Raw genomic sequence first — 22,786 nt, 5'->3', positions numbered from 1 at the left:
TAAGGATGTTGGTGGTACTGGGATTTGAACCCATGGCCTTCCAAGCTGAAGTCTGAAATCTTATTTTATCCACTTCCCCCACTCTGCTACCACTTTTCTTACCATTTCATCTAAGCCATGATTGTTCTAAAGTTACCAGAAATCCACCATTTCATGTCCCCAGTGTCAGTGTACCTTTTGAAGGTACACTATGAACTCAATAAACCCAATGAACCTATGAACCCAATGTACATGGACCCCAGTGAGTCACATGTCTGAAAATTTAAAATTCACTTCAAACAAAAGGTGTTGTTTGAAATTGTTTTGAAAAAATTAAATCATTAAAACATTAAAACATTATTGATCTAAATATTACAAAAATGAAAACTGAAATTCAGATCTCTCATTTTCATGTTCATGTTTTGATCTCGAACCTGAATGTCTTCAGTGTGTAGCAAAATCAATCAAATTAGCCTTGCTGCTCTAAATGCATTACATAGATTATTGATAAAAATGTGTCTTGTTTGGCTTATTCCAGAATTCAGCCATAGCTTTATCTAATGGGTTTTCAGACTACCACAAATATACGCTCTCTTTATCCAACACAGATGATCCATCTTAAAAATACATTACAAAAATCAGTTTTAAAAGTAACTCCCATAAAAAGTATGGCCAAAACTTTCTGCTAATGCATGAATGCACCCTATCACTAAATACTACTACATTAATGCCATTAAGTCATCTTGTTTCCTTTTCCTAACTAGGACACGGCCATTGATGTGCAATATGGCACCTCCTGCGGTCTCTGCCACATGCTGTCCTCTATCGGTTTAAACAGAGCTGTGGCACCTGAACATCCGGAAGCATGGCAACGTGTTACTTTTCCAACAGAAGGAAAATGAAACAAAAACCGAACAAAGCTTTGTCACCCAGGAAGGATTATGGAACTAATATCTACAGTATGTGGCTATGATGCTACTGGATGGTTTTACAAAGAATGAACACATTTGGGCAAAAAATATGTCTAAAACTAAGACCTGTCCAACAAACAGTATGGTCAGGGAAGTAAACCAGAAGTACTGATATGTCTTCTACTTCGACTGGGACAAATGTTAACTCTGTGTCCAAACTGTTACCACATAGTTAAAGGTACACAATTGTATCTTTGGATGCAGTAGCATTACATTTTCCATTCACTTGACCTAGAAGACCCAAACCCTCACCCAATGTGCAAGCTCAATAAAGATGGTTTTAAATGGTTTGAAATGAAAGATTGTTACTGGTTTAACATAGAGCTTTGACCCCAACCCTACTAAATATCTTTGGAATAAATTGGATACCTGACTGCACCCCAGGACTCCTCACCCTACTGTACATCTGACTTTAGTAACATCCTTGTGGCTGAATGAGCACAAATCTCCACAAAATCTAGTGGAACATTTTTCTAGAAGAGTGGAGGTGATTATAACAGCACATGGAGACTAAATGTGACATGGGATGTTTAAAATGTATGTATAAATTGTATGGTCAGCAGTCCACAAACTTTTCTCCATATAGTGTATGTAACTCTGTTTTCTGCATGAACTCAGAGCAAGCAGAATCTCAGAATTAGAAAATATTTGTTGTATAATCTGTCAGGGAGAACGTTTATCCCAGAATCTGTTATAGACTTCAGACTTGATCATTTTTTTTTCTTCTCAGAGGGAAATTAAGAACCTGGCTGCATTTGTACAGTGTCAAACAGGATTTATTTGTGTTCAAGATGTTGACAGGCATGAAGTCAATGCCCTTCGAAGTATAATTCCACATTTGCTGATCGATACTATCCAGGGTTTGGTGGAAGAACGCGTAACGTCCAGAGATCTGAGAGAACTTAGCATCGAGCACCGCATCCGACAATGAGTTTGACCATGAACACACTGTGATGATTTTGATCAATATCAAAATAAGGACTCGTGGTGCTAAGAGATGATTAGAGATGTGTGGCTGTGTGAGGTTGTTTGAATCTGCCTTAGTATTCCTGGTGCTTTCATTCAAAGTTCTCTGGGTGATCTGTGTAGCAAGAAGATGCAATCGAACAAGGAGAAGGTATCACCCTCACACAGAGATGGAAAAAACATTTCTGTTTGCAGACCAGTTTTTGAAGGCTTTTCAAAAGCCGTCCAGCCATACAAGGCTGTATAATTCAGAAATGATAATAGCCCTCCTGTCAAAGAATTTGAAAAGGGATGCTATCTGAGCTACATCAACACACCGATTGGAAATCCGAGCTCTCGCAGTTACAGACATGTGGCTCCACAATGATGAGGATGCACAGCGTGAACTTTACTCGGCTCTAACATCCCATGGTTCACCTCATCAGCTACCTGCTGAGCTTTTCATGCGCTGAATTGGAGTGTTTAAGTGGGAAGAAATTACCGTACTTGTGTCGACAAAATGCCGCATTTATCCTAATCAAAACTCGTGTCAGGCGTGCGATTGGGAAGAAAATGCGATCGCACTGACCTGCTGTGGCGCTGGGGCGGATGTCTGCGGGCGTCGCCGTCCCCCAGGCGGCCCAGCGAGGGTGAGCGGCTGCGCGGGGGGTGCCTGGCCCCCCGGCCCATGCTCTTTACCGTGCCATTGGAGCTGTTCTGCATCTGCTGGGGCCTGCGGGGTGACAGGCTGCGCAGGGGCGAGGGCGAGCGCGAGGGCGTGTGTGGCGCAGAGAGCTTGTTAACGTTCAGGTTGTTGTCGCTGTTTGACCGCAGGAGCACACGAGGTGCGGCCAGAGTGCTGCGGCCTGCTTGAGGCTGCTGAGGCCTGCTCCTGCCCGAGCTCACCACCACTGCTGTCGGAGCCTCCCGGAAGGGCACTGAGAGAAGAGAAGAGGGGTTCGTTATTGATGAAGGAGAAATTAAGTGTTACTAAATACAATGTATATAAGCAATACAACCTACAACTGTTAATAAAGAGACACTAAGATTTGCTTTTTATTTACTGCGTACCATTTTTTATTCATTTATAGTTACAATTATTGCCCTCGAAGACAAATTATTCCTGTTATACCTTTTCATAAAATCTATAATCAGTCATTCTTAGTAGTTTTTTTTTTTTTTGTTCTTTCTCTTCTATGAATTTGTTAGGATATAAAACACACACACGCATGGCATTTTAACATTTGCTGAGCGGTATGCAAGATCATGGTTGGTGCCCCCCTCCCCCTCCCCCAAAAAGTGGAGTAAATACAAGAATAAATACACTACATGCAATGCGGCACACCTATTCACAGCATATACTGCAAACCCAAATTTTCCTCCGCTGCACCGAGAACCCACAATTTGTGCATTTACTATAGAAACTATAACATACAGTATTAATAAAAGTGAAATATTACACTAAATAGACAAAGGTAATGGAACACTGGGGACTTTTCCAACCATATGCGATTCTCTCACAAACTGTTATCACAAACCTGGAGACACACAATTGTGTAGCATGTTTTTGGATGAATTGACATTAAACTTTCCCTTCATTTGAACACGGAGACTCAAACCTGTTCTAACAGGACCATGCTCCTGTGCACAAAACCAGCTTTGAGAAGATATTCCTTACACAGTTTCGACGCTAACTTTTGAATCAGTACCTGACTTTATTAACACCTCTGTGGCTGAATGAGCACAAATCTTCACACTTTAAAATCTAATGAAACATCTTTCCAGAAGAGTGAAGGTTATTATAACATGCGTTCGGAAATAAAATGTGAAATGAGATGTTTAAAATGCACATACTAATCTAACGTTCAGGTGTCCTCAAACCTTAGTCCTTGAAGTGTATCTAACAAGCTTAGTGTTCAATTGAGCTGTTTGGACTTTTATTACAGCTCACAAATAATATTAAATGTGCGGAATTTAACATGTCGAGCTCAACATCTTACAGTGCTGTCTGAAGCTGAAAACATTACCCAGCGTACAGCGTAAAATAAAATAATTTACGATCACTTCTACATCGTATGCGGGTCAGTGGTCACTCAATGGTATCGACGGTTTTATTCTCTGAAATTCCATTTGGAGGTGAACATTATACATTATTGCTTTGAGGATGTATTTAGACTGTAGTTAATGTCAACAGTCTGATACAATGATTTAGGACTACAGGTTGCATTTGATCACTGCACACCTCAACAACATTTAACTGTGATAAATGGACATGTGCCACACAGATGAGGATGGGTTCCCTCTTGAGTCTGGTTCCTTTTAAGGTTTCTTCCACATGCCCTCTCAGGGAGTTTTTCCTTGCCACAGTAGCTACAGATCAATTTTTTGTTAGTTTCAAATAGTCACCTTTTTATTCATTTTTTTTTTGCAAAGTTAAAGAAAATGTGCTTTTCACTATAAACACCAGTCATTCATTCAGATTTCAGATTTAGCAAGTGGTAGTTCAGTGGTTACGATGCTGGCTTTCTGAGTCCAGCTTTAATGTGAGTTCAAATCCCAGCACTATGAAGCTGGGCCCTTGAGCAAAGCCCTTACCTGCCAACTCAATTGCTCAGTTGTATAAATGAAATAAATCTAAATTGCTTTAGATAAGCGCATCTACCAAATGCCATAAATAGCTATAAATTGTATTCAGCACATACATAACCATACCCAAGTACTACATTGTGTGACGATTTAACGACTGATCCTTGACATAAAATGGCATAAAAATAAAATACCAATTTTAATGTACATTTGAATTTACAATGGAATACAATAAAAAATTATTTTAATGAAATTAATAGAAATAAAATAAACTGGTAAGATCTCAGAAGAATATGTTCATGTTTGAGTCCTGTACTGTGACTTAATACATTTTGTCACAAAGTCGGTCCGAGTCGTTTTTTTTTTTTTAAAACCCAGCAGTCTGACCAAACTACACTCCAGTGACATCAGAGATCCGATTGAGATGGGTTTTTTCCGCCTCAGTCCTCAGCTGTGTGAAAAATATATATTTATATTTATTACTACTGTCGCGACACTGAAGCAGGCCACGGAAGAACTTCAAGAACATCGGGCCAATCGAGGTCTTGGTGTACAGGCTGCTCGGTTCCATAGTCACGCTGAGCTACACGATGAGGTTAAAAATACCACCCTGATACTCCATAGTAGGGCTGATACACAGCATGGAGCTTGTTGTTTTTTTTTATGTTCTGAATGCTTTCGTCTGTTGAGCTTGAACGTAAATGTATGTAAACTTGTTTTTAATAAACAAACCGAAAAGAAAAAACCAGACACAAACACAGTGTTAGGAAAACAGCTTGAGGACTCAGCCTCATCATTCGCCTGCTAATGCCATGCTGGAACTCAGCATTACGACTCGTAGATGCTAAAACTCTGTAATCAAGAGGAAGTGCCTGCTGTTTTGTTATTAACGTGATGCTCCCGGAAATGTTCTGCTTGTTATTGTGGACACCAGGAGCTCGTCTTGTAATCTGGTGTCAAAAACAATCTCTCAATAACGTTTTCCACTGGTCAGCTCTGAACATTTCTGAAACAGTAAAGCTGAGGAAGCCGCAACTTCATGTCTGTTATAATTACGGTCATTACCAGATGACGGCTTAGGAGATTCTTTATCTCCGTGGATGTGGAAATTAGCTGTTGCTATGGTGAGGCACCTGACTCCAAAATGGATACTCTAACGTTGAGAATAACTAGCAGACAGTTAACACGTAGCAGCATAGCTACTTTATTCAAAGGACAATTTCAATTGAATGGATTTAATTGTGAAATAAATTACACATAAAAACACACCAGACCATTACTTGATCTGTACGATAACTTTTTGCCTATAGATGATCATTGGTTTCCTTTAAGAGTCTGTTTTCTCTCAATGTTTTTTCTTCATATAAAATTTCAGATAGTTTTCCAGTGCCACTGTTGCCTCTGGCTCAGCCATTGGGGATGAACTGGATTGGTCCCACCATCTCTCAGGGTAAGAGATAAGTATACATCCAGACTCTTTTCTGTTCTGGTAATGAGGTGGTGGAATGTACAGCTAAGTCACTGCCTATCTTCAAATGACCGGTGAAGACCTACCTCATCCTGAAACACTTGAACTAGCGCTTATCTTTCCCTGTTTTTTTTATATACCTTTAAGTAAAAAAAGTGTGCTATAATTCCACAAACCAGAGTTTAGTCTGATAGTATTCTGAGTTTGCACTCTAGTGAACCAGCGTTGATTTATTCATTCATAGAACTTTAAAGCACTTTTGTACGTCGTTTTGGATAAGGACGCTTTCTAAATGGAGGAGGTAGTAACTTAGTGGTTAAAGCATTGGACTTTGGATACGAAGGCCGTGAGTTCAAATCCCAGCCACACCCAGTTGCCAGTTCTGGACCCCAAAGCCAGACACTTAACCCCATAGCTGCTCAGTTGTACAAATAAGATAAATGTGAGTTGAATAAAAGAAAATGATAATAATAACGTAGGCCCCTGACCAGGCTTCGAGGAACATGGCTCTATATTGTTAATGATGGAATGTTACAACAAAGAATGAAACACCATTGTAGAAAACCAAAGCACACCATGTATCCTTTCATATCTCACAATACCAGATTAACTTAATAACAATCAAATGCTGCGGGACGTCTGCGAACCAAGTTTGTCCGTTTAAACATCTGGTTTTCTCCTCTTTCATGAAACGAATTTAAGTTGTTCACATGACTGAGAAACTAACAAACCCAAACGCCAAACTACCCAAAAGTTTGTACTTTTACAAAGCATTGACACTGGAGACTCCTTCAATCGGTCTTCTCATGCAGAAATGTCATCATGATTAAAGCTATGAATCTATGTTAATATAGGACGCCTCAGGTCATGGGCAAACAAATCCCCTTTGGGTTTTTTGTGGTAATCATGGTAATTATAACTTTTTAGAATGAGAGCATGAGTGGTCTAGCTAGAGCTAGAATTTTGGACGTGATAAAGTGGCCAAGTATGTCTCCAGACCTGAACTCTATTGAGCACCTGGCGATCCTCAAGCAGAAGGTAGAGAAGCGCCATGTGTCCAACATCCAGCAGCTCTGTGATGTCATTATGGAGGAGTGGAAGAGGATCCCAGGAACAACCTGTGCAGCTCTGGTGAATTCCATACCCAGGAGGATTAAGGCAGTGCTACATAACAATGGTGCTCATATAAAATAGACACTTTGGACACAGTTTTGACAGGTTCTCTGAGAGTGTACTCACTTTGTTGCCAGTTATATAGACAATAATTGCTGTATGTTGGGTTATTTTTAGAGGACAGTAAATCTGTACGAGCTGCACATTGACTACTGTAAAATATATCAGGTTTATTTCTATAGTATTGTCTCAGAAGATTGTTGGTGAAATATGAGCGATGTACTCACTTTTGTGAGATATTGCATACACGGTATTTAAGACTTAATTTTTATTTTTACATTTTATTGGGTACCTTTTTTTTCTAAAGGTCTTAAAGGTGCTTCTGCAAAATAAACTTATCAATAAATAAATGAATGTATGAATGAATGAATAAATAAATAAATAAATTGTATATGCCCTCATATCCTTTTGAGCTGATTAAGTCCTTCAGATGCAAATATTAACGATGCTTATCGTACTGAGGAATTTTTATTTATAAATTCTTTTCCCCAAAGTGCCATTGAGATGTAAAAAAAACCTAAAAACTATCCATTCTGCATATGAAAAGACTGTATATGTAAGTTCTGGAGATACAAGGATAAAAACGAACAGATACACATTCATAACAGAACAGATACACATTCATAACAGAAACCATTAAAAAGTGTAATAATGATCCATGCTGCTGAGAACTGGCTCCGAAATGCAATCTGAGATCAGGAAACGAGGTCACGGTGCAAGCGACACTTTTCCCGTCAAGTGCCGATTATTTCATTTGTAGCCTCTCGAGGCTCTAATTAAACCCCCAGAACAGCGACGCGACGCAATCAACGTTAGAAGAGAACGAGAACAAGACGTTATCACATCAGTGCTCACACACGTACACACACACACACACAGAAACAATTAACCTCCAGCTCAGAACAAAGTGTTGATCAGTCAAGTTTGATATCCATATCCGAAAATCTCCAGGAAAAAAAAAAAAGTTCTGAGAAACTCGACCCCCAGCAGCGGCGTCCTCTCACCTTCTTTCTTCAGAGCGCTCAAGATGGACTTCATGTCTCCTGCTGGTGTTTCACGCCGACTGGAGGAAAGCGTTCCGGGCCCGAGGTTCCCGAGGTGAACGAGGGATGAACAAGGGACGATGGAGACGCGGAGGGAGAGGGAGATCACTGCACACGCTCGGCCCTCCACACATCCTGCCTTGTGTGATTCTCCGAGAGGAAGCAACTGAGCGCACAAGCATCACACGTTCGCTCTGAGCTCTCCCTCTCTTCTCTCCCTCCCTCCCTCCCTCCCTCCCTTCCTTCCTCCCTCTCTCTCTTTCACACTCTTGTTCTCCCTCCCTCCTGTCCTCTTTCTGTTCCATCTCTCCTCCTTCTTGTCTTTCTCACTTTTTTCCATTTTCCTCTTCACCTCTTGCTCTGTTCTCATTCCTCTACTTTTCTACTTGTCTTTCTCTCTTTCTCACCCTCTCTATTTTTCTCTCTTCCTTTGCGCCGTGTGTTCTTTTTAACATCATCTGTCCTTTTTCCTATCTTCACTCTCTTCTCCTCTCTCCTTTTTGCACTTCACTGTTTCATTTTTCTTTATCGTTCTTCTCTCTGCCTCTCCTTCCTTTCCACTCTCCTTGTTTTTGTTCTTGCTTAACATCATTTGTCCTTTTCCTTCTTTTTCCATCCCTGTTTTTGTCCTCTTGCTGTGTCACCTTCCCATCTTTCTCTCTTTCTGCATCTCTGAACATCCCTCTACTTCTGCTTCATTTCTTCTTTTGTTACTTCTTTCCATCGCCTCACCTCCTTTCTCTTATTCTCCTTTTCTGTGTATCCATCCATCGGTTCCTCCTCTCCTCTGTCTCTTTCACTCATTCTCTTTTGTTTCTACTCTTCTTTCTTTCTTTCTTTCTTTCTTTCTTTCTTTCTTTCTTGCTTTCTTGCTTTCTTGCTTTAACCTCTCCTTCCTCTATCTTTCTCCTTCCCTTTTGTTTTTTTCTTTTCTCTGCTTCACCTCTTTCATTCCGCATCTCTAAAATCACTCTCATCTCACATTCTTTTCCTTCCTTCCTTTCCTCTTTCTTCTCTTTCCATCACCTTCTACCTCCTACTTGTATTCTCTTTTCTTTCCCATTTCTTTCTTCTTCTATTCTCCCACCATCCTCTCTTCTCCTTCTTGTCTTTTTATTACCTTTTTACTTTATCCCCAGTCGCCTTTCTCTACCATCCCTCATTCTTTCCTCCTTCCTCTCTATCTGCCTGTCACTCTTTGTTTTCACTCACTTTTCCACTATTTCTCATTTAAATTTTCCATCTTCCCATTTCAACATCCTCCTTTCTTTCTCATTCTATCCTTCCATCTCCTTTCTTCACTACTTGTTTTCCTTAATTTCATCATTGTTTATTTCTTTTCCTTTTCCTTTATGGTCATACTTTTCTCCATTTATTCTCTCTATCTTTCTTTTCACTTTCCATTCATTGTTGTCTTCTTCTCTCTTTCCATCTCTTTTCATTCCTATACCGCCATTCTTTTTACATTACTCTTCATTGTCTTTCTTTTTCAAGCATACGTTTCCTCTTTTTTCTTGTCCATTTCTTTCCACCTTCTCTGGTAATACATATCATTCTTGCACTGACTCTATCTCCTTTTTCCTCCCTCATCTCTCTCTCTGTTTCCTGCTCTCTTTCTCTCCTGTTACTTCTTTTCCTGTTATTTCTCTCTATCTCTATCTCTCTCTGTCTGTCTATCTCTCTCTTTCCCTCTTTATATTTTTCTCTTTCATTATCCCCTCTTCGTCTCACTTTCCTGTTATTTCTTGCGTTCTCCTGTCACCTCTCTCCTGTCACTCTTCGGACTCTCTTTTTTCTGTTCTCTCTCTCACTTTTTCTTGTATCACTATTTTCACTATTTTTAATATTATATATTCTCTTGCTCTCTCTTCCCTGTTTTCTCTTTCTTCTCTTATCCCTCTCTCTGTTCTGTCTTTTATCATCCCCTCTCCCTTTCTCGTATTTTTCTTATCTCTATATTTTCCATGTTATCACTCTCTCACATCGCTCTCTCACTCTTCTTTATCTATCTCTTCTCTCTCTCTGTCTCTCTCTCTCATACTCTCTCACCCAATCTCTCTCTTTATTATCCTGTTATCTCTCTGCTGTCACTCTTTCTCACTTCTCCTCTTTATCCTGATCTTCTTTCTCTCTTTCTTCTCTGTTATCTTTCACCTCTCTCTCTCTCTCTCTCTCTCTCTCTCTCTCTCTCTCTCTCCATCCTTTTGTATTAAATCTCCAACAGTAACAGACACATGCTCAGGGATCTGAGCCGTGTTTCAGGATCATCGAGGAGAACGTTCTAGATTCCTCCTCAAATTAGGAGAAGTCGTCGAAGTGCATGAACTCCGAAGTTCGCTAAAGTTCGCCTCGTCACCGGTCCACGCGACGGTGTGACGAGAAGTCGATTGCACACTGATGCAATCAGCTGAGGAGCGATGCAACAACGGAACGTGCGGCTGTGTGAAAAGGTCTCCGGGAGAATTTTAACCCTCTCGCCTCCCAGTTCGAACAGCTGTACGTGCAAGAATCGGAAAAAAACGTGAAACAAGCCCCAAGTGTTGCTAGGCAACCCATGGATGGATGTCTAAATTAGTCAGCGCAAGTTGCCTGGTTGTGAATTCTCCATGTATGTGGGCTGTCCTTTCACGCTAGCAATTCACAATCTCTCTCTCTCTCTCTCTCTCTCTCTCTTTCTCTCTCTATTCCTCCCCCTCTCTGTAGCTCCTTTCTTTTTTTTAAGAGGAGAATGGAAAAAAAACATGGTAGAGATTGAGAAAGGCCTTCTTCCATTTGGAAATCTGTGCCAGGCTGTGATGTCATGCCGACAGCCTATTTATATTTAGCCATTAATGCACAGTCCCGAAATTTGCCAGACACCGAACAGTGACTCCAGAAACAAAGAAAACATACACCAATCAGGCATCACACTATGACCACCTGCCTAATATTGTGTTGGTCCTTCTTTTGCTCCTAAAACCGTTCTGACCCATCCAGCATTAACTTCTTCAATAATGGGAGCTACAGGAGCTCGTCTGTTGGATCGGATCACACGGGCAAGACTTCGCTCCCCACGTGATCAATGAGCCTTGGCCGGTTCACCACTGTTCCTTCCTTAGAGCACTTTTGATAGATACGGACCACTGCAGACCTGGAAAATCCCACAAGAGCTGCAGTTTTGGAGATGCTCTGACCCAGTCGTCTAGACATCACAATTTGGCCCTCGTCAAACTCACTCAAATCCTTACGCTCGCCCATTTTTCCTGCTTTTAACACATCAACTTTGAGAACAAAATGTTTACTTGCTGCTTAATACATCCTACACACTAACAGGTACCTAAGAGATATTCAGTTTTTCATTTCACTGCTCATAATGTTATGCCTAATCGTTGTATACAAGCTATAGAAGCTACAATGTCATGTAATGTAAGACCCCACGACAAATCCGACAAAGCAGAAGAAGTCGAGAATATACAGGTCATGTGATAAAAAAAATGGACTTGGGGAAAGCAGGGATATGGAACATGAATCAAAACTAGAAAAACTAACACACCAATAAGGAGGCTTGTTGAAAAGTGTGAGCAAGCAGAGTGTATACTTCACAAAAGGTAAATGAATTACTGTATATAGCTGGTGTGAGTGTGTGATTTCAGGTTTGTAGTCTTGTATATATAATATAATATAATATAGTATAATATAATCCTCTTATACCTTCTTCTGTTGTATATATATATATACAGTGATGAAAATAAGTATTTGAACACCTGCTATTTTGCAAGTTCTCCCACTTAGAGATCATGGAGGGGTCTGAAATTGTCATCGTAGGTGCATGTCCACTGTGAGAGACATAATCTAAAAAAAAAATCCAGAAATCACAATGTATGATTTTTAAACTATTTATTTGTATGTTCTTCTTTTTCTTTCGGCTGCTCCCATTAGGGGTCGCCACACCAGATCATCCTTCTCCACTCTGTTCTCAGCTTTACGTTCATCACCCTATCAGAAACCTTTTTTACCTTCACTACACTCATACTGTTACTGTTGGCTAACAATACCATACCATATATATATTAATCATCCAGCTTTATTTTATAGTAAGTTTTGTATTATATCCATCATGGATCAAATCATTTTAGTTTATAAAAGCAGCAAGAGTTCATATTATTAAAAAGAAATTCTGATGATCGACTAATCCGACCCTCAGCCCTGAGCAGGTTAACACTCGTTTTTACCCAATTAAAAGCTTTTCATCTGCAAATCCATGAACGGATCAAAGTAACGCAGCAGACTCCTTCCGCTATCTCCATCCAGCATGTGTGCTCAGATGACGTCCTTCAAGAGCTGTTTATCCAGTGCCGTCTCATTTCTCCTCTTCTAATGACCTCTAATGATGAATTTGATTCGTTACACTTCTTCTAGATATAATGAGGGACTTGATTACGCATGTTATTAACCGAAAAGAACATGTTCGCTCTGGGATAAATTGCTCAGCAGGCATCTTTGGACGTCGGAAGGAGAAAAGGACGTCAGATGACTTTAAATCGTTCGTAAACGTACACTGACATCTGCTACATGTACGACGGGTTGGGGAGATGCAAAATGGCATCCGTGGGTAATTATTTAACATCTCATTAAAGCGTAAACATTGAGCTAATTACACATGACCGCACATGTTCAGTGCTGCACAGAGTGTGAGAAACTGGACGTTTAAAACCGAAGGATCATATTCAGATGAGCAGGAATACAATTAGCAAGCGAACAACTTTACAAGCAAGTGGCTGAGAGAGAAATAGAGATGCAATGTTGACGTTTTCTATACCATGTTCAAGACAATGATCTAGAACAGAGTTCTCCAATCTTGTACACTGTTGGGAAGTTTTGTTTTGAATATATTCTTTTGTACCAGCTGTTAAGGTGTGTGTGTGTGTACCAGGGAAAAAAGGTTTAGCGATTGTTAATAATACATGGTCACATTTAGAGACATCTTCCCCAGAATGTTTGGTAGCAACTCTTTCAGGGCTTGCAGTTAATTATAATACAGGTAGTCCCCGAGATCCGATGGAGATGCGTTCAGATGAAGCCATTGTAACTTAAACATATCATAAGTTGAGACTCGGCCTAGCCTACCCATGAGTCTTAAAGAATGGTCATCAGTATAAAATAGTATCTTCTTTTTCTCCTTCTTTCGGGTGTTCCCATTAGGGGTCACCACAGCGGATCATCTGTCTCCATACCCCCCTGTCCTCTACATCTGCCTCTTTCAAAACTACCAGCATGTCTTCCCTCACCACATCCATAGACCTTGGCCTTTTTCTTTTCCTCCTTCCTGGTGGCTCCATCCTCAGCATTCTCCTACTGATATACCCCATGTCCCTCCTCTGCACATGTCCAAACCATCTCAATCTCACCTCCCTCACCTTGTCTCTAAAACGTCCTACATGCGCTGTCCCTCTATTAAACTCGTTTCCCAATCCTGTATATCTGCTTCACTACCAATGAAAATCTCAACATCTTCAGCTCTGCTACCTCCAGCTCCACCTCCTTTCTTTTACTCAATGCCACTGTCTCTAAACCATACAACATCTCAGGTCTTACCAGAGTCCTAAAATTTCCCTTTCACTCTCACAGATACTCTTCTATCACAAATCACTCCTGCTGTCACTCTTCACCACCCACTCCACCCTGACTGCACTCTTTTCTTCACTTCTCTAACACACTCTGCATTACTTTGCACTGTTGACCCCAGGTACCTGAACTCCACCACCTTCTCCACCTCTTCTCCCTGCAACCGCACCACTCCACTGCCCTCTTTCTCATTCACAAATCCACAAACACACAAAGCAACTCCTTCTGACCTTCTCTATACTTCTCCATTAACATTCTCAAAGCAAATAATGCGTCTGTGGTGCTCTTCCTCTGCATGTAACTATACTGTTGCTCACAGATGGTCACCTCTTCCCTCAGCCTGGCTTCCACTACTCTGACTGAACAACTTTATTTCCCTATAGTTAATGCAGGTCTGCACATCTCCCTTATTCTTAAAGATCAGTACAGCACACCCCTTCTCCATTCTTCAGGCATCCTCTCAACTTCCAGAATCTTGTTAAAAACTCCACTGCCATCTCTCATAAACATCTTCATGCTTCTACTGGTATGTCATCTGGTCCAACCAACTTTCCACTCTTCATCCTCTTAATCGCTGCTCTCACTTCCCCCTTACTAATCCTATGCACTTCCTGCTTCACCATCTCCACACCATCCAACCTTCTCTCTCTCTCTCTCGCTCTCATTTATCAGCTGCTCAAAATACTATCTCCACCCTCTCAACACACTCTCCTCACTAGTTAACACATTTCCATCTCCATCCGTTATTGCTCTAACTTGCAGCACATCCTTCCCAGCTCGGTCCCTCTGCCTGGCCGATCGGTACAAATTCTTTTCTCCTTCCTTGGTGTCCAACTTCTCCTACAGCTCCTCATATGCCTTTTCCTTTGCTTCTGCCACATCCCCTTTTTACCTGCTGCCACATCTCCTTGTTCTCCTGCCTACTTTTCTTATCACTTTGTTGATCCCAAATATGTTTGGCCAACCCCTTTCTCCTCATGCTTTTCTGCACTTCCTTATTCCACCACCACGTCTTTTTGTCTTCCTTTCTATTTCCAGAAGTTACCCCAAGTACCTTCCTAGCTGTTTTCCTCATAAATCCTGCAGTAGTTTTCCAATCTTCCAGCACATCATTACCACTGAGTCTCTGTCTGACCACTTCCCTGAACCTTACACTACAGTCTTCCTCCTTCAGTTTGCACCATCTTATTTTTCTCTCAGTCCTCACTCTCCTCCTCTTATTCTTCACCTCCAAAACCATCCTACAGACCACCATCCGATACTGTCTAGCTACACTGTCCCCTGCCAACACCTTACAGTCTCCAATCTCCGTCAGGTTGCATCTCCTACATAGAACATAGTCCACCTGTGTGCACCTTCCTCCACTCTTATACGTCACCCTATGATCCTCCTTCTTCTTAAAATGAAGTGTTCACCACTCCTATTTCCACCCTTTTAGCAAAATATACCACCATCTGCCCTTCTACATTCCTTTCCTTAAAGACATACCTACCCATCACCTCCTCATCACCTCTGTTCTCTTCACCTACATGCCCATTAAAGTCTGCCCCAATCACCAATCTTTCTTTCCTAGGTACACCTTCTACCACTTCATCTAACTCACTCCAGAAATGTTTCTTTACCTCCATCTCACAACCCACTTGTGGAGCATAGGCACTGATGACATTTATCATCATCCCTTCAACTTCCAGCTTCACGTTCATCACCCTATCAGAAACTCTCTTCACCTCTACTACACTCTTACTGTACTCTTCCCTCAGGTTCGGTATAAATTTCTGATTTGTGATCCACATATTTGATCTGGCACATGTTTGACGCTGGATGCCCTTCCTAACGCAACCCTCCCCATTTATCCGGGCTTGGGACCGGCACTAAGAGTGCACTGGCTTGTGCAACCCTAATGGCTGGGTTATTATGGGGTAGTATACTGTAACTTATTATTAATTTAACAAATTACAGTACATGATTTAGCAACACAGAGCAAATCACATTGCTTTAATGTATAGACTTTACAATATTTATGTATGTGGCAGGGAGTGGACGGCATTTTGTAGCATTAAAACATCGGGAAAAAAAATACACCCTCTAACATCGAGACAACTGAACTCAAGAAGTTAAACACTGGTAACAGTAAGTCATCAGATGCGCACGTCGTGGCAGCGTCCCAACGTATCGTACCACATATTGTATACATCGCTACGTTTTCCTGCTGTGCAAAACCTTTGTACAATTTTGTCATATCGCTATTGTCATCGTAAGATCAAAAAAATTTGTGAGTCGAACCATCAAACTCAGGGACCATCTGTACTTTGTGAGGGAAGGAAACCATGCATGTGCGTAACCCGACTCTGAATACGAGAAACTTTCCTAGAGTAAATATTGGCATATTTCTTTTAACTTAAGCCACTGATGTAAGTTCTGCACACAACCCAAAGAGATCTTTGAATGAATTAAACAACGAAGAGTGAATTTGTATGATTTCATACAAACAAACCATCAAGACGAGTTAAATATTTGAACTCCGCCACATCCATAACATGTTCTTTCATGTAAGTCGTGTAAAATTATTATGGATTTTCAAGTGTAGGCCCATGATTGTAAATTGCACTATGCATTATTATAAAGTTATGAAACTTTTTGGAGTGCAGCTAAACTCTGTACAGTACCATCTATTAATAAACCTACTAGAAAATGTATTTTTTGGGAAAGTCTTTATTCTATAAGACTTTATCCTCTATCCAACCTAAGTTCAACTTGTGCCACTGCCTGCAGGAAAATGAGAGTCATGGCTCAAACAGGAGGGAGCTTCATTTGAAATGTAATTTCGTAAAGTTGAGACTCGTACACGAAGAGACAGGCAGAGGTTATGAGCTGAGCGACGGTTTTCATTAAAGGAAGCACGCTGCTCTGACTTACCAATGCTGTCGTCTTTGTGGCTCTTTATGAACTCAGCCAGCTCAAAGTTCCCTGCAATGATGGCAACCTTCAGAAAGCAAAAGAAGGGAAAAGATCATCATCATCATCATCAGCATCATTATAATTATTGATTGAGCATTAGCAGCCAATTTTCTATTATTGTTCTGTTCTTTTTTCCTATAGGTGGAAAGTGATTTATTTTGACCATATTAGAATGCCCTAGAAGTGGTTTGCAATATGGCCATTTGTTAAATCACTTATACCACCAGCAATTATGATAATTTGCTTTAATAATTGGCAAATCAACACTACAGCAGCAACAACATATGTATAACATACACAATCTTACTCCTAAACCTTACCTACCCAAATCATGCCATTATATACAATAGTTTTTTCAAATATTATAATATATTAAAATGCATTTTTCTTAAAAGTGGAATGCTAAAATGTTTTCTGTAAATAGGATCCATGTACCGGAAGGCTTTCTTAAAAATACTAAAGCAGGACCCAATATAGTAAAAGAAACACATCAGAAAACCTGATCATGCCACTAGCAAAAACTGCTCGAATGAACAACCAAAGATTTTTAGCCACGTTGGTTGACAGCATCAAACAATGCGTCAGAACCTAGAAGAAGAACCTGGAAAAAGAATTTGCAAACTCTAATTCAATACATACAAGGAATGAGGACTTAACAGAATATTGGGGTCAGAGGTTCAACTAGAATTCAGGAAAGTGTGCCCTCTACTGGCCAGGAGGAGAAACATCCTGGATCATTTAAAAACATAAGAATGAGGAAGGAAGAAATAAAATGCCAGCTGCTTGCCATTATAATAAAACTACTGACAATGGTGCAAAAGGCTTGAATTATTCTTACTACCTTTATTCCTTTAAACCCCCTTATTTTTCATTTCTATATGTCTTGAAATGATATATTCCTCTTAAACTAAAAGCAATTTTCCAAAAAATACTGTTTTTTAATTATTAAAGAATGTTGGATTGTATGTTTTATATGTCTATACTCAATGTTGTGGAACATTGGTGAAACAAGCTATCTGTTATCGTCAGCCTCTCTTCTTTTGCTTTTTCACTTCAGGTTAATTAGGCAATAATTTTCATGATTCTGAGAAACTGGAACACCTTGTGACCAATCAGAATTTATAATTTAGCAGCGCTGTATTATATACACACTACATGTAATATACAGAAAAAAGTATTGGGTCACCTGACTTTTTCAGCCAAAAGTGTTTTTTCCCCAGACTGTTACCACAAACTTGGAGGCACACAAGTATGCACTAAGCCAGCTCCATGAAGATATGCTTTACTTGTTTGGAGTGGAAGATCTTGTGTGGCCTGCTATGGAGCTCTAACCTCAACCCTATTAAACACCTTTTCAGATCAATTGGAACACTGACTGCACCCCAGGACTCTGCACCCTTAATCGATTTGAGTCTAGCAAAGACCTGGCTTACGTACAATATATTGACAAAAAAAAAAAAGAACAATTGTGTGCCTCCAACTTTGTGTTAACAGTTAGGAAAAGAACCACATATTGTTGGAAATGTCAAGTGTCCCCATTGACTTTGGAATGAATGTGAACACTGAGTGCACCCCAGGCCTCCTCACCTTCTCACCTACATCAGTACCTGACTTTACTAACACCCTTGTGACTGAATGAGCACAAATCTCTTCCTTCTTCTCAGAATTGTAGTGGGTATTTTAACAGCAATTGGGAATTTAATGTAAAATGGGATGTTAAAAAAACACATTCATTTTATGTCAGGTGTTCACCAACTTTTGTCCAATGTTTACATGTATATTTTTTCTTTTTCTCTCAAAGTACACTTCAGGACACTTATTTTGAACCTAACGTGCAGTGTAGACACTCTAATCATCCTATTCACCACACAAGTGCTTCATAAATGTTTTGAATCATATGAAATGGGGGGAAGTAGTATCTAAGTGGTTAAGGCTCTGTGTTACTTAAATCTGCTTTTAGTATCACCAAGTTGCCACTCTTGGACCCTCTAGCAAAGCTCATAACCCTCTGTGCTCCAGGTGCACTATATAATGACTGATCCAAGCTTCTTAACTTCGCTGAGAGATGAGAAGAAAGAATTTGACTGTGCTGTAAGGTACATGTGACAAGTAGGAAGTACCTTTACCTTGGAAAAAGAGTCATTACGGAGATTGTAGCTACAAAACCTTTTTTGTATTTTAGTTGACAGACCTATTAGAGTCTTCTTCTTCTTCTTTCGGCTGCTCCCGTTAGGAGTCGCCACAGCAGATCATCCGTCTCCATATTACTCTGTCCTCTACATCTGCCTCTTTCAAACCAACTACCTGCATGTCTTTCTTCACCACATCCATAAACCTTCTCCTTGGCCTTCCTCTTTTCCCCCTTCCTGGTGGCTCCATCCTCAGCATTCTTCTACCGATATACCCCATGTCCCTCCTCTGCACATTTTCAAACCATCTCAATCTAGCCTATGACAGACCTATTTGAGTACAGTGGAACCTCGGGTTACGAATTTAATTCGTTCCGGTACTTTATTCGTAACCTGAAAAGTTCGTATCCCGATACAAATTTCCCTATAATAATGAACAGAAACTTCGATAATTCGTTCTGGACAACCAAAAATATTACTTAAATAAAAATAAAGCCAATATTCACTAATATTATTTACTTTTAACATGTTATATTAAAATCATACCACATAAAAACATACAAAAGAGGAAAAGATCTTTACCGGTACTTTCCTTTGAGAAGACTCGCTGCAGGAGACGACGTCAGAGAAGGGGAGGAGGGAGAGTTATTGTTTGAAGGAGAATCTTATTATATTATATTATTTATATATTATTATATATTATATTATAGAATATTAAAGACAGTGTTATTAACACGAACGCTGAGACAATTGTTGCATTAGAGGAAAAATGAGAGCTGTTTCTTTAAGGCTACTATCAGTTGGTATTGAAGTCCAGAGTGAAATTCATTATGGGTATTGTACTTCGGAAAAGACTGTAACCCTGCTAATCTATCTTCATAAAAACAAGTAAAGTGGTTATGCATCGGCTAATGTTGTCCATCTCATCATTCCACGAGCATCAACTAACGAGTTGTTACGCTGCTGCCGGGAAAAGTTCAAGCGGATAAGTAACAGGTTGCTCTCGCTAGGGACACAGGACGCTAACTGATGTGACGAGCTGCGTGGATAGAGCAAAAACAACCAACCTGCCTGCGATTTTTGGGTGAGCGACGTTCGTATCCCGATATATTGTTCGTAACCAAAAATTTTGATGAACTGCGATTCGTAACCTGAATTATACGTATGCCGGGGCGTTCGTAACCCGAGGTTCCACTGTATATGTTTACAATCAAACAAACATGATGCCACATCAAGAGCTAGTTAAAAATAGCTGCAGCCAGTTTGGGATTCATTCTTACATAATCCAATAACAATCCAGGGATAGAATTTGAGGAAAAAATTGGCACATCACAAATGACAGTATTATTACTGAAAGTTTCCGAGGTTCCTTTTCATTGAGAATGCACTCTGAAGTATTACATGCTTTCATACTTTCCATGCCAGGTCTAAAACAATATTTGTCATTTGGGAGGTAATTGAGGGAATTATTCATTCGTGTTGACATGATTTCCTGATTTGGATGAAGATATTGGGGTCACAGCGGGCAGCTACTTCTGGCCGCAGGAAGTCTTGTTTAACCAGGCAGAATGCAGTGTATCCGTTCATAGGCCTGGTGCTTTGTCCTCAAATGAGCTGTAATCAAGCTGCAATTGAGGCGTGAAATATAATTTTAGCAGCGTGAGATGAATAATACAGGGCGTTAAACTATACACAGCAGCGGCAGAGCTAAGCTACAGAGAACGACTTGGCTTCGAGGGAAGACGACGAAAAGGCTCGATAAATATTCGCAGGCATGATGATGATCTATGAGACAGGAATAAATCGAAAGAAATGAAGACATTATGTAAACTATGAGCTGAAATGTTTAATTATGTACATATTTATTCAAGTGTAAGGCTGTAAAGTCTGACACACATTTACACACTTACACACACACACAGCTTCTGTTTATTACTATAATTTATTAATGAAAGATCACACTGAGTAAAAATGTTATTAAAATGCCTTTCTCTCTCATGCTTCATGTTTTTTAGTGTCTCTCAGTCACAGGGGGTGTAGCCTCTGTGGTGGTGCGGTACAATAAAGGAGGAGTGGCCTCTGTGCCTGTAAGGTAAAATAAAGGAGGAGTGGCCTCTGTGCCTGTAAGGTGCAAAAAAAAGAATTGTTGCTGTTGTACAAAAAAAACAGTGTGGCCTCTGTGTCTGTGGGGCACAATGAAGAAGATGTGGCATCTGTTCCTCTAAGGTAGTATGCAGGTGGTGTGGTCTCTGTGACTGTAAGGTATAAAAAAAATAAATATAAAAGTGTGGCCCCTGTGCCTGTAAGGTGCAATGCAGGAGGTGTGGTCTTTGTGCCTGTAAGGTGCAATGCAGGAGGTGTGGTCTTTGTGCCTGTAAGGTGCAATGCAGGAGGTGTGGTCTTTGTGCCTGTAAGGTGCAATGCAGGAGGTGTGGTCTTTGTGCCTGTAAGGTGCAATGCAGGAGGTGTGGTCTTTGTGCTTGTAAGGTGCAATGCAGGAGGTGTGGTCTTTGTGCCTGTAAGGTGCAATGCAGGAGGTGTGGTCTCTGTGGCTGTAAGGTATAAAAAGAAAGTGTGGCCTTTTTGCCTCTAAGGTACAATGAGAAAGGTGTGGCCCCTGTGCCCGTAAGATATAAAGAAGAAAGTATGGCCTCTGTGCATGTAAGGTCAAGTCAATATGGTCTACAGTATATGGCTGTCAGAATGAAGTAGGTGTGGTCTATATGCCTGTCAGACAGGTTGAGGTAGATGTGGTCTATTTGCCTTTTAGGATGATGTGGGTGTGGTCTATATACCTGTCAGTCAGCATGAAGTAAATGTGGTCTATTTACCTGTCCGAATGAAGCATTTGTGGTCTATATGCCTGGAAGTCAGAGTGAGGTCGATGTCGTCTACATGCCTGTCAGGGTGAAGGAGGTGTGGTCTATATGCCTGTCAGTCAAAGTGAAGTAGATGTAGTCTATCGACCTGTCAGAATAAAGTAGATGTGGCCTATTTGTTTGTCAAAGTGAAGTAGGTGTGGTCTATTTACCTAGTAGTCAAAGTAAAGAAGGTGTGGTCTATTTGCCTGTCAGGGTGAAGTAGGTGTGGTCTATATGCATGTCAGAATGTGTAAGTTGTGGTCTATATGCCTGTCAGAGTGAAGTAGGTGTGGTTTATTTGCCATTCAGAATGAAGTCAGTGGGGTCTATATGCCTGTCAGGGTGACGGAGGTGTTGTCTATATGCCTGTCAGTCAGAAGTGAACTAGGTTTGGTTTAGTGTCATTCATGGGTGTTACAGTTATTGAGCGTGAACAAAAAATTTCGTAGGAACATACCCCATACTTCCAGAGTTAGTGCTGAATCTCTAAGAAACATTTCACTACTTAATTCTGAGCTTGAACTGGAACCCAACATTAGAATAATATAAATCTGAATAATTGCATCACTTTTCTGACCTTGACCCAGTACTTCTTTCACAGCAAGAAAAGGAAATATATTTGAAAAACAGTGATTCAAGATCCAATCTGCTCTCCTTTCTAATGCATTCTACCATTCTGAGTCAAAGATTTCTTTTATACAAGTTTGAAAAGGGCAGATGAGTCATTTCACATGATTATTATTATTATTATTATTATTATTATTATTATTATTATTATTATTAAGGGTCAAATTCCACTCTTATGCAGTTATCTAATTATCCGATCATGTGGTGGCAGTGAAATGCATAAAATAATGCAGATACAGCTCAAGAGCTTCAGTTCACAGCAAACATCAGAAGGAGGAATCAGTGGGATATCTGTGACTTTAACCCCGGCATGGACATTTGTATGAATGTCGGTGTGAATGTTGGTTGGAGTATTTAAAAACCTGCTGACATTTTAACATACAGTAGTCTTTGGAGTTTACACAGAATGGTGCGGAAAACAAAAAACAACAACTGAGGAAAA

At 40.3% G+C, this 22,786-nt stretch overlaps 1 protein-coding gene across 2 annotated transcripts in view; it reads right to left on the bottom strand.

Annotated features, from left to right (window-relative positions):
* The window catches only part of shank2b (SH3 and multiple ankyrin repeat domains 2b), a 170,832-nt gene that overhangs the window by 82,923 nt on the left and 65,123 nt on the right, over nt 1-22,786 (bottom strand). Inside the window, exons 10-11 of one of the 2 annotated variants that reach the window (XM_046849277.1) lie at nt 16,686-16,752; nt 2,485-2,833 (exon numbers count right to left, since the gene is read on the bottom strand). In XM_046849277.1, coding sequence (XP_046705233.1) covers nt 2,485-2,833; nt 16,686-16,752 — 416 coding nt within the window. Of the gene's footprint in view, nt 1-2,484; nt 2,834-8,126; nt 8,352-16,685; nt 16,753-22,786 lie in introns of those variants that run through there. The other variant, XM_046849278.1, reaches the window with a different exon arrangement.

Source organism: Silurus meridionalis, chromosome 5 (genome assembly GCF_014805685.1).
Source record: "Silurus meridionalis isolate SWU-2019-XX chromosome 5, ASM1480568v1, whole genome shotgun sequence".
Classification (NCBI taxonomy): domain Eukaryota; kingdom Metazoa; phylum Chordata; class Actinopteri; order Siluriformes; family Siluridae; genus Silurus; species Silurus meridionalis.
Note: the sequence above shows the minus strand (reverse complement) of the source record. Positions and strands in the feature narration are given on the sequence as shown.